The 13,985-nt window shown below is 42.7% G+C and overlaps 1 protein-coding gene across 25 annotated transcripts in view; it reads right to left on the reverse strand.

The window, feature by feature from the left end:
• The window catches only part of CADPS (calcium dependent secretion activator), a 211,861-nt gene that overhangs the window by 59,714 nt on the left and 138,162 nt on the right, over positions 1-13,985 (reverse strand). For 10 of the 25 annotated variants that reach the window (XM_027700569.1, XM_027700549.1, XM_027700572.1 and 7 more), the window contains 5 exons: positions 11,270-11,371; positions 10,360-10,423; positions 9,480-9,603; positions 7,020-7,088; positions 6,137-6,154 (listed from right to left, as the gene is read on the reverse strand). In XM_027700569.1, coding sequence (XP_027556370.1) covers positions 6,137-6,154; positions 7,020-7,088; positions 9,480-9,603; positions 10,360-10,423; positions 11,270-11,371 — 377 coding nt within the window. The remainder of the gene's footprint in view (positions 1-6,136; positions 6,155-7,019; positions 7,089-9,479; positions 9,604-10,359; positions 10,424-11,269; positions 11,372-13,985) is intronic. The other 15 variants (XM_027700560.1, XM_027700558.1, XM_027700561.1 and 12 more) reach the window with 3 other exon arrangements.

Below are 13,985 nucleotides of genomic sequence, written 5' to 3' on the forward strand. Positions count from 1 at the left end.
ACATGTAAAAAAATCTGTCACTTAAAAATGTGTGGTTCCTGATCGTTTCCAGCTCATTTAATTATTTTCAACTTGGAATTCTAGTGGCTTTTATATTCTGGGTTGAATCATATATAAAAACTTGCCAGCTCTATCAAATATGTTACTTGCTATTCCAAATGTTAGAATACTGCAATCAGGACTTGACCCATCTGTCATATAGTTTACAATATCAGCATAGGAAAAATTCAAAGAAAATAGCCTTTCCTTTTACATACACCCAGAGAATAAATTATATACTGTGAATATATTAACACAATAGTTTCTATTCCTTTTAATAACAGTTTTTAGCAGCATTGTGACTATTTTTAATCATGCCATTTGCAAGGAATCTGGCATATTTATCTGGACATTCTATTGCCAAAAGTCCTTGCCATTTCGCTTGCATTTTCCAGCGGGGGGAAAAAGAATCGGTTGGCTTGTGCAAAGGAGATTTCTGATTGCTTTTAATTCTCACAGAATTATAACACTTATCAAAGTATAATAAAGAAATACTCGAGTAAACCATTAAGGAGCGTGAGTTAGGCTGGTGCCCCTCTCAGTACACGTGGATATACACACATACATAAACACACATACAATGCACACGTGCGCACGCACACACACACACACACACACACACATATTTTTAGCCTTTGAAGCTGTGTAATGATTAATTCAGACTCTCAGATTTAAGCTACTGGTTTCTGGCTTTTTTATTTTTCCTTGTTTTCTTGTAACAGGAAAAGCAAATCTATTCATTCATCTCTGGAGTAATCCTGATCTTTGTTCAATGTTTACCAAGAGTGGCTTTGTCCCCAGAACTAAACCTCTCGGCCTCAAGTGACAAAAATAACTGCTTTTTGGGCATTGGCCTAATGACTTTCAGTCTAATTTAAAATATAAGCAAGAATTCAATTCGGCTACTCACTAATGACTCCTGAGCTTGACATGTAGATGCAGGAAGAATATTTTACTGCCCTTCACTATGGAGAGCAGTTTGTGCCAAGGTCCCTGGATGGGAAGGGATGGTGGGGAGAGGGGATTGCACATCTCCTCCCATCTGCATGTGACAATCGTGGGGTGGGAACCCCTCACCACCCAGGGGAGTCTGTTGGGTGCCAAAGTTGGGGGTGTCAAAGAGAGCTCCTCCTAAAACCGCCAAAGGCAGAGTAAAAACCCATCCCAGAATTGCATCCCATTGCACACCTCAAGCATCCTTAAATGTGAGTCCAGCCCCTGCACCCCCAACAGCTACCCATGCAAAAATAGGTCTCAGACTTCATGGACATGCAGACTCCAGAGTGTTGAATGGGCCTGACTAGTGCAAGTGTTTTCTGTCCTAGGGAAAAGTCATTAACAGAGAAGGAGGAGGAGGAAAAAGCAAGAGATGCAGCAGCATCTTCACGAGTCGCTAGTGCAGAGCGTACAGAACAGCTTGGAGGAGGCTCCCGCTGTGCAGTTGTCAGCACAGTGCCCCGGGGTGGCTCTCACTTCTGTGAGACCCCCCCAAGCACCTTCCCCTGCTCCTGGCATCCCCCTGCCACCACCCGCTCTTGGAAACAAGCTTCCACAAGGCATTGCAGCAGGATAAGCAACAAACTTTTGATATAATTCTGATCTGGCCCAATCTGCACAAATATTCAGCTCTTTTGTTTAATTCCAATTTTTCAGACCCAAATTCAAGGCTCTTGCACTACAGCTGCAAAACCACCTGGAGCGAAAGGAGAAAAGTTCTCTCTGTTCCTGGGGGCACTGAACACTCTGTGAGTCCCAACCCATGCTTTTCTTTGTTGTCTCTTAATTGCAAGAAAATTTAAAAGATTAAGGTCTGGCTAAGGAAAGAGATTAATTTCCTCTGTAAATTTAGACAGAAATGGGGCTGTGACTGCCAGGCCCTATGAGGCACTGGAGTTTATGTGCTTCTCTGGGTCCAGGTCCCCAAGATGGTAAGTGAGGCCTCTTGGAGGGACTCCACCTTTCAGGGGTGGCTCAGCTCCCGCTCGGAGAGAGGGAGATGCGTAAGTCTGGATGGGTTTTATGGCACTTGCTAGTGAAGAGCTGCAGCGTGTGTGGTAGGTTTTGTTTCACTTTGGCTTTTCTTTTTTCCCTGTCCTTTTCCTCTCTAAGCCCTCACCACAGCCAGTTTAGTATCAGAAATGCTCTTGTATTTGCTCCTCATGTGTGTCAGATGGGTAGGATTTACACACCTTCATCACTGAAATCAGAGGCAGGAGCAGCTTCTTCCTTACCAACAACCTGACAATGTGCTTTCCTGGACAAATGTCTGCCAAAGGTTTTTACGCTCCTATGTGATACTGGCAAATAAAATACTTGCAGAAGCTCAAATTACTTGGCAAATTCTCTATCGTGCTTGCAATAAAGCTTCAGCCTGCAATGAGTATAACAGGTACATTGTTAAATCTGTGCTACTTTGGGTGTGTTATTGCACACAATTCATTGTGTGTGACTTTACAGACTGAAAGATTTTCAAACTACATGTTTCTCACTCAGCGCCATGACTTCTGCTACATGGGTTACATCAACAACAGTAAGAATTACTCTTGCAATACAAGAGTATTATTGATTTTTTGTATTTTTTATAATTTGTATTTTTGTAGCCACTGATTCAAGGATTTCCTTGGAATAATTAAAACTATATGACCCTTGCCAAAGGCCTTAGTATCTAAGTGTTATGTGTGCATTCATCTGCAAGCCAATCATCAAAATGATATAAAAAGCTGCTGTTATCAAGACAATTGTAAAGAATAATGGACTTAGCCATAATGGACAAGGCAAAACAGCCTTTTATTACATTCATAAAATGAATTTGCGTATATCTGAAAGGGATTTCAGTAACAATATTCTTTCTTTCAAAATTAGATGTGTTATCTTAAAAGCAAGAAAATAAAATCATAGAAATGTTTTTTTTTTCAACTCAGTAAGAGACTCCAGTTCACCTCAAAAACTCAACATACAGAAAAGTGAACTGATCTCCTGATTTTCTGATCATTACTGAGTCTAGTGAAGAATTTGTGCCTATCTGAATTGTGTGTCATGCCCCAAGCAGCAAGTTGCTCCACAGCTGATGAGAGACTTGTAGAAACATGATGTCAGAATGTAGATGTTCCGATTTCTGTATAACTTTGTACTGCTTTAAACACTGCCTTTGAAAGGGTAAGAGGTAATCTCAGAAGCTGCATAATGATTCTTCATTAAACACAACTGAATGCCATTTCAAGGAATGAAACAAATAAAGCAGCATTTCAGCAGCACATGGATACAGGTTGTCATGTCTGAGTGAAAGTGTAGGATTTATTAATGACTTCAGCCTATACCCTCACATAAAAAGATGGATGTTTTCATACATTTTGCATCCGTATTTACGTGAGGGATATAATTTTATGTTCTTTTTAAGCTTTGGGGTTTACCACAAATGCTGGAGGGATTGCCCAGCAGGGGCTGGGCTGACAAATCATACAGGACCTCTCCTTGTCTCGGACCTGATTAATCGTCAGGCAGCTCAGCTCCTCAGCTGAGAGTTACGAATATGTGCACAGAGCTTCCCAGGCTGGGATCCAGAAATAGGGAAGGCGAGTGACGTAAAGTGAGCATGGGACTGTGACAAGGGCCAGTACGAGCGCCTTGAAAAATACCACGGCTTCTTAACAACCTGCTGTATCGCTCTAGTCTAAAACCAACCTCTCCTGCTCCTGCTTCCTCGGCGGAGGACGCCTTCCACGCCTGCTGGAGCGACTGTACGTGCAAGATGCTCCATGGCTGGTGCCAGCTGGGGTTGATGCAGCCCAAGACTGTGCTCAGTCCCTCTCCTGGGGGTGTACCCGGGTCCCCAGCCTGGCGCAGGCACCTGGGAGATGTCTGCCTCTGCTCGGCCACTGCAGCTGCCCCTCACTGCTCTGTGGGCAGCACTCACCCCCACCCTGACTGGGTTTCAACCTCACACCCACCCCGGCATCACCACCGGGTGTGTTTTCAGGGGAAGTCTGGCTTCCCTGTCAGTCTGTCCTGGGAGGACAGTGCTCACCAGCGTGGTGAGATGTGGTGCCTCGGGAGTCCTGCTTCCTTGCAAGGGGATGGAGTGGCTGCCAGAGAAGCAAAAACCTGACATGTTTGGATAGAGTAGATGATTTCCCTTGGTGACAGTGCAATAAGAGTTCAGTGGGTCCCTCTGCTTCCCAGGAGACATCCCACTGCTCTGCCACCCTGGCACTAAGCACCGAGGCAAGACCTATCTTTGTTTCTCATCTGTGTGCACCAACTCAGCACTACCACGAGAAGCCTCTCTTTACAGAGACCGAACCCAAATTGCAATATGAGAAATATTTGGTCTGAAAACTAAAAGGAAAAAACCCAGTCTTACATCAAACCAATCAACTGTCAAATTTACAACTATTGTCTTGGCTGGCACCATCTCTAGAGCTGCCTGTACCCAACTCCACCAGTGCAAGGTTGCACTCGTGCTCATGGGATCACTCCAACACAGTGCAGCACATTTCACAAACGCTGTGCACAAGGGATGGAGAAGTTATTCTCTTCCAAAGGAATTGTGGATTCCCGACTTATATAAATAGACAAACACTTATTAAAAGGTCACACTTATTAATCTGAGTATTAGTAGTTTTGTCTGATCAATAATTAAAGCAAGCAATTAATTTTTAATTCTTTTAGCATAGTTTCCTGTTTAATGTTCTATTTCAATATTTTAAAGCATGGTAAGAGACTACACACTTCTCAGGAGAAAGGACATCAAAGGGTGACATTTGTGTGTTTAAGAAGAAGTTGTTTTCAGTATCTTATTTTTATTCTTGCTTCTGGCAAAATAAATAAAAAGTCAGGCCAAACCCCAGTCACTTTTGACTCCACTTAAGCTGAGGAACTGGTTTCAAGTTGAGTCCTGCTGACCTTGCCTGAAAATTTTTCATGTAAGACAAAGGGAGATTTGTGGGCACAAAGCAGCAGAGTCATAACTCCCTGTGCCCTGTCACTCGCTCCAAGCATAGAGAAGAAGCAGGTTTATTTTTAAATGAAGTGGGCTGTAGAAATGTCCTTCTGAATTTCTAAACTGTAGGCATGCAGTGGGCCATTGCAGCAAGAATGATGCTTAGTGCATTTATTGTGCTTAATGCACAACAGCCTGCGCTCACTTTAACTGCTGCAGTTAATGGTAATAATTGGGATTGTTCTATCTGCTCTTAGCTTATTTGCACCTTTCATAGCTGCAAGGAAAAATTATTTTCCATTTTCTAAATATTGATTTTTATTCACAATTAATTTAATGTCATGCAATAGATTATGGGCCAAATTTGAGATGAGGAGGTCTGGGGAAGCCAGAACCTGGCCCAGCTTCTTGTACTGCTTTTCTGAAGCAATTTCCCTTTGCAAACAGAGCTGAAATCAACCTGATCCTTTTTTTTTTCCACAAAACAAAACAATCTACTCACAAAAATAATGAACAGTTCAGGTTTCAAGGACTTTGGAACTAGGACTCTGGGATACAACAGAAACGAGACCAGGGGCTGCAGAGCTCCACCATCCCTTCTGCAGAGACGGGCACTTGAGCTGAGCCTTTGCCTTGTTACATGTCACCACAGGTTATAAACAAGAGACAAACACAACTTCTGTCCCACTGGATTGTTTGTTACACACTAACAAAAATATAGAAATAAAGAAAAACCCAGTCCTCTCATAAGGGCATAAAACAGAAGGTATGGAAACCAAAAATGAACGTTAGTTTAGTTATAAATGTGTTTGTTAGGTGTGGAAAATTAATGGCCAAATCACCAACATTTTTTCACCCAAAATGAGCTGCACTTCTTTTGGCAGACAAGAAACTTTCTCATTACAAAGACTAGATTCTCCTCTACAACTGTCTCCTAAGAAGATACTACATCTCTATAGGGTACTTCTAATCTACGCTCTAGTCTATGGAAGGAGGAAAAGGAGATTATGTAGACAGCACAAATTAACTCCTTAAGTATCAATGCATCTCCATTTTCAGCCTGAAGGAGTACATATCTTAAGGAGCTATGAAAATAGAAAACAAAATAAATATAACTCAACAGTCCTAACAATTTATAATGCATATACAATTGTTCACCTGCATCCTTTTGATTCTCTATATGAAAGAGAGAAAGCAACAAGGAGAGAAAAGAGAGAAACAAGAACAGATATGCAGGATTAATGAGCAAGTGGACCGCACAGCCCCCCAGTTATGCGTGATATATGACATTTGAAAAGAAGAAAAGTCTCCCCGTCTCGCCCCCCACCCCCCAAGCGTGGGGTTACCAAAGGAAGCTCCTTTCACGGAGGTGAGAGAAAACGCTGCACAAATAGAAAACCAGAGAGGGCGAGCTCTGAGGACACAGAGGGGGTCTCCGAGTGACAGCGGGGTCGGGATGTCCCCTCCAGAGCTCGGTGCAAAGGAGTAAGTAAAAAAATCGAGGAGGAGAGCAAGTAAAGTGCATCCTTCCGCTCGAGAGCTAACAGACAGGAGACATTAAAGATCTGATGTACAGAGAAAGGACAGCCTTAAACGATCTTAAACACAGGATTGGGTGAAGATCTTATACGCAGGCAAAGGGATGGCTTTTTCCAAGTGTCCTTTATCTGACCTCTAGCTCACTTCTCCCCGATGTAGCTGCTACCTTTTGATTGTGTACCAGTGACAAGCACTTTACAAATTGGGGTTACACAGAAGCAAAGTAAAAATGCATTCAGGTCACGGACATAAAGAAGAACTGAAAAAACTTACAGACGGTCTGAGTTTGTCACAAACAGATGGGTTAATTGTCTAACCTGGTTTAGGCTGATAAAAAGTGACTGGACTTCTCACACTGGGTTTCACAGACAGAAGCAACAGACAAGCCAATGCTAAAAGACTTGAAGCAAGGAGAGTGAGTTGGTTTGGATCTGGACTTTCTTGAGGTAATGAGAACAGAGAGAGCAAGGACAGCATGGAGAGGAGGGTGGTAGGTACTCACGAATGGTTAAATCCATCACTTGAGAGGCCAAGCAGAAGACAGGATGCTCATACATTTCTCTCTTTTTCCCTATAAAAGAGGATTTGGGCATGCAAGAGGCTTAGGTCAGAAGTAAAGAGGTTATAGGCTATAGGTCAGAGGAAAACTTCATATCAGGTTAAAAGGAAAGTAGCCATAGAGTATTTTGGGAAACATACAGGATAAAAAGAAGGAAATAAAAAAAAGAAAAAAAAGGAGGGTTAAAATTTGAGATCTACTGGATTAACCATTCAGCATGCCCATGAGTCACAAGAGCGGCTGTGACCATGACTCTATAAAGGTTTGCTCTGAACTGTTTGCAGAATATAATGATCAAAACATCATGAATAGAGGGAAATAGAATTTTATTGGTTTAAGGCTCCAAGATACTAAGGATTTCAGCCTTCAGTATCTAAGGCTTTCACAGGTATTTCTTCATAAGCATAGCCTCAAGCATTGCTGCCACTGATTTGGTTCTTCATCTCTGACAAAAGTCCCTTCAACATGTGGCTATTCAAATGTCAGCTTTCAAAAGCAAGATTTCAAAGCCATGCACGGCGTGCAGGAATGTGTCTCACCAAGAGAAACGTGGCATTTGCTCTTCTAAGGAAGCATTTGAACATCTAGTGGACTATGCTCATGAGAGAAAACCTGATGCATGCAGCTGGCGGATGTTGGGTTGTTCGAATTAACAATCCCAGCATGCTTGGAAATTGGTGTTACAACCACTTTTGTAGAAATAGCATCAAAAAGTGGCTGTGGCCAATCACAGATAAAGGAGGAGAAAAGCAGAAGAGAGCAGATAGTGTGGAATGAACTATTTCCCTGAAAAGGCAGCTGGAAAAAAAATAGGTTTGTTGCTTCAAAGTATTCCCAGACCTAAAAGTCACAGTGCAAAAAAGAGGGTAGATAATTAACACAACCAAGAAGAATTGAGGCACAAAAGGAAAAGTACACACTAACTGTTCTACTTTGGAAATGAATGCATTTTTACTTACAGATCATAAAGTTTGTTTTTGCATAGATTTATCTGAAAGAAGAGAGCAAATCTTACCAACGAGTTAGTGATATTTACACAGAGAACCTAAGGGAGCCAGCCCTGGGTAGAAAGCATCCATCAACAGAAAAGCTGCTTTTGATTCTCAGTCCTCCATCCTTGTCAAGTATATTTAAACATTGCATTTTACAGAATACACCAATTAAAATATCCTGTGAAGTTGAGTACTTTGATAAATTGCCTGATAATACAGTGCTTATGAAACCTTCGTTCCTTCTCTATTTTTGTCACTCATTACCAAGTCAAGAGTTGATAAACATCCTTTTAGTGCCCAATTCTTAAGTGTTTCTCACTGGATGCATAACAATGAATTCATTACCACTGGTACACAATTTGCATCATTAGACAGAAAAAAAAATGGAAAAAGAGAGGACATGTCATGTACAGAACCTGGACAATTTGCCATATAATAACAACCCAATTTTTCATGTAAACAAGAGCTAAGAACAAATCAGAGGGAGTTTTAGGGGTTTTTTTTCCTCCTCTCAATATTGTCCTATAGGCGTACAACAATAATCTTGGCTGTGGGAAAGCTTCACATCACACATGACAGAAACCCAGAGTGTAGAGCAGAACATACCATTCATCTGGAACACACAGGTTTAAGCAATTGGGAACTTGGAAAAAGTTGGGTGGGAGTTTCAACTTGGGAACAGCAGCCAACAGGGTACCAACATAAACTGAAAACATGTAAAGAACGACTGTATCGCAGAGCTTCAGTAACACATATCCTCCAGCAAACTTTAAAATGTCTTTTTGATGGCTACATGTGTCTCTGGTCACTGGTTATTATTCTCCCATAACTTAAAAGGTCAATAATATCAGCTATGCCAGATTTAGAGTGACAAGAAAGAAATCTGATGCAAGTACAGGATCACTGATCAATGACTGTTAAGCAAACTGCAAAGACAATGAAACACTCCCAGAAAAAAAGACATTTTAAATTGGCTACAAACGATTAAACATACATTTAAACAGTTTTTCAGCTTTTTATTTTTCATTTGTTTCCTGAACTGTCACAAGCAATTAGCTGCACTATACCTTCAGCTGCAAAGATGACATCTCAAGTATTTCTCAATTTGTTTTTTAAAACCACGACTGTGAGTCTGAATACTACACCACTGGCCAAATGCACTAACGATCACAGAAAAACAGCTACAGTTCTTGTTAACTGTTTCCTCTCTCTTTTCCAGAAAAAGAAACGTTTTGCATAGCTTCCATTCTTAACTGCTTCTGAAGCCAACACCACAAAAATTATTCTGAATCACAACAGTTTTATTGACAAGAGAATAAATAGCAAATGAGCTTCTTTTAAATAGCTCCCAGCCACAGTTGCCGCCTAGAAACATAAGAAAAATTGTAATTTCGCAAAGAAAGAGCCTTACCTTCAATTTTGGCATACTCTGATAGTCGAGTATAATTGACTAGAGCTGCTTGCTCCAAGCATTTACGGATGACTGTTTTTACCTCCTCTTGAGGGACCGGAGTAACTATGTCTTTCATCAGAACCTTGACACAAGAAAATCTGATTTGTTGTGGCATCGGGCACACGGAACTGCTTTTCTCCAAGCCCAGCACATCCATCCATCCCTATGCTAGTGCTGTGTGGCTCTCAGGGCATGTGTACAATAGGCAGGACCTGCTACAAGGTCACCTTTGCCAGCCTCAGACGTGGGACCTACCCCTCCTGTATTATTCCCCTTCTGTATCTACACCCTGTGGCATGCCCTGACATCTGTGCTGATGATTTTTTAGGGCATGACATTAAGATCCATAACAGCTTGCCCAGTGCCAGGCAGTGTTTTACTCTTCCCAGACTCTGCTCACTGACTTGGGTTTGGGTCTGAGCTTGGCCATACTGCAGGTTAGCAGAGGTGAGAAGGATGTCAGAGTAGCAGGAAGGCTGGAATAGGGATGGGGAGCATGATGGTGAGCAGGTTTCATAGATCCAGGGGGAACAAGTCTGCCTGAAGATGGGAATTTCACTGGGCAGCAGCCAGGCATCGCTGACAAGGATCTGTGGTGTGGATCCTTTCCAGGGAGAACCTCACATATCAACACAGACACAGGCTGTGCTGCCCTTAGTGGCCAGGCTACACACCTGCCTTCAAGCAGAAGCAGAAGAGACACCTAAACACCCACACTTCAATGTTAACTATTATTAATTGTATGTCCTATGCAAAGCCAACAGCTCCTCAAGCTCTTCTAGATGGAAAGGTACATGAATAAAGGTAATTTGAATGACTCTGCTGGTTTTATGCTTACCCTTTCCAGCAGTGACAGAGTGGCTTTCAGTGCACCCTCGGGACGGCCAAATGGAAAGCAGTACCTAGAAAAAACATATCATGTCAACACCAGACCAGGTGCATGTGAACAAGCCTTTCCTGAGCTATAAAGATGCTTTCCTAAAAATATGCCCAAGAAATTCCCTAGTCCGTCTGCCTGGAATGAGCAGTCTTTCTACAGAGTAACTTTCTGGAAGGGTTTGTTGGGGACACTAAGGCAGCAAAACAGAATATAGCTTAGTTGTAAGCTGATAGTTTCAGCAGTTTCTTAAATCTGGGTGTCACCTGGAGAGTTTTTATATCTCCTAGGAAAGAGATAAATAGCATCTTCTTGCAAAAATAGGGGGAAAAAGCTTCTCTGGAAAGGACATTAACTTCCACCTGGAGACCTGGAGATACACCAGGTTGCAGGTAACTCACATTGCTGATCTGACTGATCTGTGTGTGAATGTGCACAACCTGCTTGACCTGACTGGTGTAGTGGGAGCCATTCATCCCTTTTTGTGGGGGAGCATCCATCCTTCCCATACTGTGGCATCCTTGCAGAAAGCCCTGCCTGTCAATACCAGGGAGAAGGGAAAGTAAGTGGGTAATAACTGAGAGGAACAGAGATATAAGAGGATAAGGGATTTTTTTGTTGTTATATTTTAGAAAAAATCCACAGCTTTACCATGCCTATGAGAGCAAGATGGTTTGAGATATCCTTTAAAGGATATATATTTAAAATCACACTCCAGCTATAAACATGCTGCACTGCCCTGTGTAGGTCTGTGTCACTTATGCAAAATTCCCGTATGCATTCAAAACCTGCCTTTTGGCTTTGCTGCTTATGGGAGGGAGCTGGGAGGAAATCAGTCCTCTCACATCCAGCCTGGGCTCTCTGCCTTTACCTAAAATGCGTGATCTGGTTCTCCAGAAGCACACGAAGCCGCTCCTTGATCTCCTCAAAGCGCTCTTTCTCGTCCACGGTCACAGTTCCTATCCCGTCAGGCCTAGAGGAGAAATGTCACAGTGATTTGGGTTCCACCTTAGCACCCTGATACCTCATCCCCACAGCACACTGCCCTTTCCAAAAGGGACTTCATCAACTCTGAGACCCGGGACAGGGGATGTGTCATGCTGAGACATGGGTGGTTGCAGCAGAACTGCTGCCAAGGTATCAAAAATAAACAAATATTCTCTCTCAGAGCGATAATCTAGATGTGGAAGCCCCCCTTCCCCCTTATTTTCCTTATTAAAGAAGTTGGAAAAAGCAGATTTCCCCGTAAATACAGGTATATGTACAGAGTGCAATGCCAGCTCTCGCTGCAGGATTGGGCCCATTGCCGGCAAAACAGAGACTGAATTTCTGCAGAAAAATTCAGCGACTAATTTAACACAATTCACAGTATAAAAGAATATCAACAAGACACATATATAAACAGAACAGAAAATTCTGCACTCCTTCTTAACCTCTGAATCACCCCATTATAGTGATTTCTTGAAGTGAACCACCTTCAATATATTCTGCCGAAATGTGCCCAGAGAGTGACATGCATTTTGCATTGAAAATGCAGTGCCTTTTTGGTAATTTAATTTTAATTTACAAAAACAAGCACATTATACAATTTATCACAGATTTTCTCAGACTATTTGATGCTCCTGTATTTGAGGAGTGCACAGGAGTGTGTAGAGAGACACCCAGGTCCTGCTGCCTTGGGGTGTTTCTCATGTTTCACAGAGCACAGCGTGCAGGCAGTCCCTGCTGAGGCTCTCCTGGGGCTGGATGATGTGGTGGTCCCTGTGCTGTTCCACCCTGTACCTCTGCTGATGCCAACCCACCCGAAGCAGAAAGCAGCAATCCCCTCCTTCTCCCCCGCACCCACACGGCAAAATCTGCGGCGCAGCAGCATCTCAGGCAAGAGCAAGTGTGATCCATCCATTGCCAGACAATCATCGGCACCGCTTCCCATTGCAGAGAGCAAAGTCTATGGATTTGTGTACTCCTGGGCAACTCTGCTGGCACAGGCTCTTTAGGTAATGTAAGACGTCTTAAAATTGAACAATGTTCTTACTTAAAGGCCTCCTCCAGTGTTCAGCTTAAGCTGCATAAATCCGCAGTACTAGACTGGTTTGGCTTTACAAAAGACTTGGCAAGGGATTACAAAGCTTCTAATGAACCTCCTGTCAGGGGTTAATTGGTTGGCTTTATTTTCCTCTTAAAGAATCAAAGGCCCTAAACTTAAAAAAAAAAAAAAAAAAAAAAGCTATAAAAATTTAAAAGCTATAAAATCTGTGCCATCACTTCTCCCTGACCCTGCGTTTCGTAAGCTCTTAGTATCATAAATATGAACTCTGATATTCCAACACAGGTGAATAAACCATTAAAACATTTGGGAAGAGGAACTTGCAAACCGTACATGATATTTACTGCAAAATTTTATAGCTAAATATACATTAAATAAAACTTGCAACATGGACACAGAAAAAGACTTGAATACCAGGGCATGTATTTAAAGTTAAACAGCATTTAATCAGAATCTTTGATTATTTGCCAAATTCATTTGTGTATTAAGGAAAAAAATAGGAGAAAAGATTTAGGCTGAAACTTGGATAAAATGTCTCAGCTGGGGAACACATTTCATAAACAATTTTGGAAGTATGGATCTGGTCTCATTAGTACCTAATTAGTACTAGTTATTTTGAAGAAATGAGCAAGCCACAAAAAAACCAAATTAGATATTGAGCAAAAATTAATGTCTTAACATGCTTAATATAATTTATTCCAAAGTTCCATAAAATATTTAATATTCAGACAGAGATGTCCATGCCTTTTGTGATGCTGTGCACCTCACAGCGCCTGGTTTGCTCCCAAGCAGAGAGAGATAATTCAAGGCCGCCTGCAATAAATGCCGTACATTAAGGGGCAGAGTTGTTTGACTTTTGGCATTCGGTCCTCCCCCTGTACCCACAACAGCTCAGAGTGTCACTGGGTTAATTGTCTCAGCGCTGACAAACGAGGGAAGGAAACCTGCCTGCCCTGGCAGTGATTTGTTGAGGGACTGGAAAATTGTGTTACCCTTTGCTGGGTCAATAACCTCAACTGGTGAGATTTAATGGCCGGATCTGACAGCTCGGGTTGGGTCGCAGCCCTTTCACAGGAGTCTCAGCTTCTCACTGTATTCGAAGCGCTCGCCTTGTAACAACTCGTGGTGGACACCTGGGACGGGCTGACGTGGCAGCATCAGCCGTGCCCCGGCTGGGCAGTGGTGGCTCTGGAAACATCACCGACCCACACGAAGATGAGGGGTGGGCTCTGGTGACAAAGCCCCTGGCCAACGCGTTTCTTGCTCAAGTCACAACACCCCAAGGGATGGCAAACAAACCACCAAGACGCGTGTAGACCATGGAGGCTTAACCCCTTGTCTTTGTTGTCCTTGGGATCTGTGTGAGCCGGGAGGACACAAATCCAGTGGCTCCAGCCACTGCTCCCTCCATGCAGGGTGTGCTGTGCAGTGTAAACACGCGCTGCTCTCGCGTATCACGCAAACTTGAGACAATCTACAGGTCAGCTGTAGCCATTTTTGGAGCAGCGTGGATGTCTGGAAGGGCCTGCCAAGTGAGAGC

Source organism: Neopelma chrysocephalum, unplaced genomic scaffold, assembly GCF_003984885.1.
Source record: "Neopelma chrysocephalum unplaced genomic scaffold, ASM398488v2 Primary Assembly neopelma1_147, whole genome shotgun sequence".
Lineage (NCBI taxonomy): Eukaryota > Metazoa > Chordata > Aves > Passeriformes > Pipridae > Neopelma > Neopelma chrysocephalum.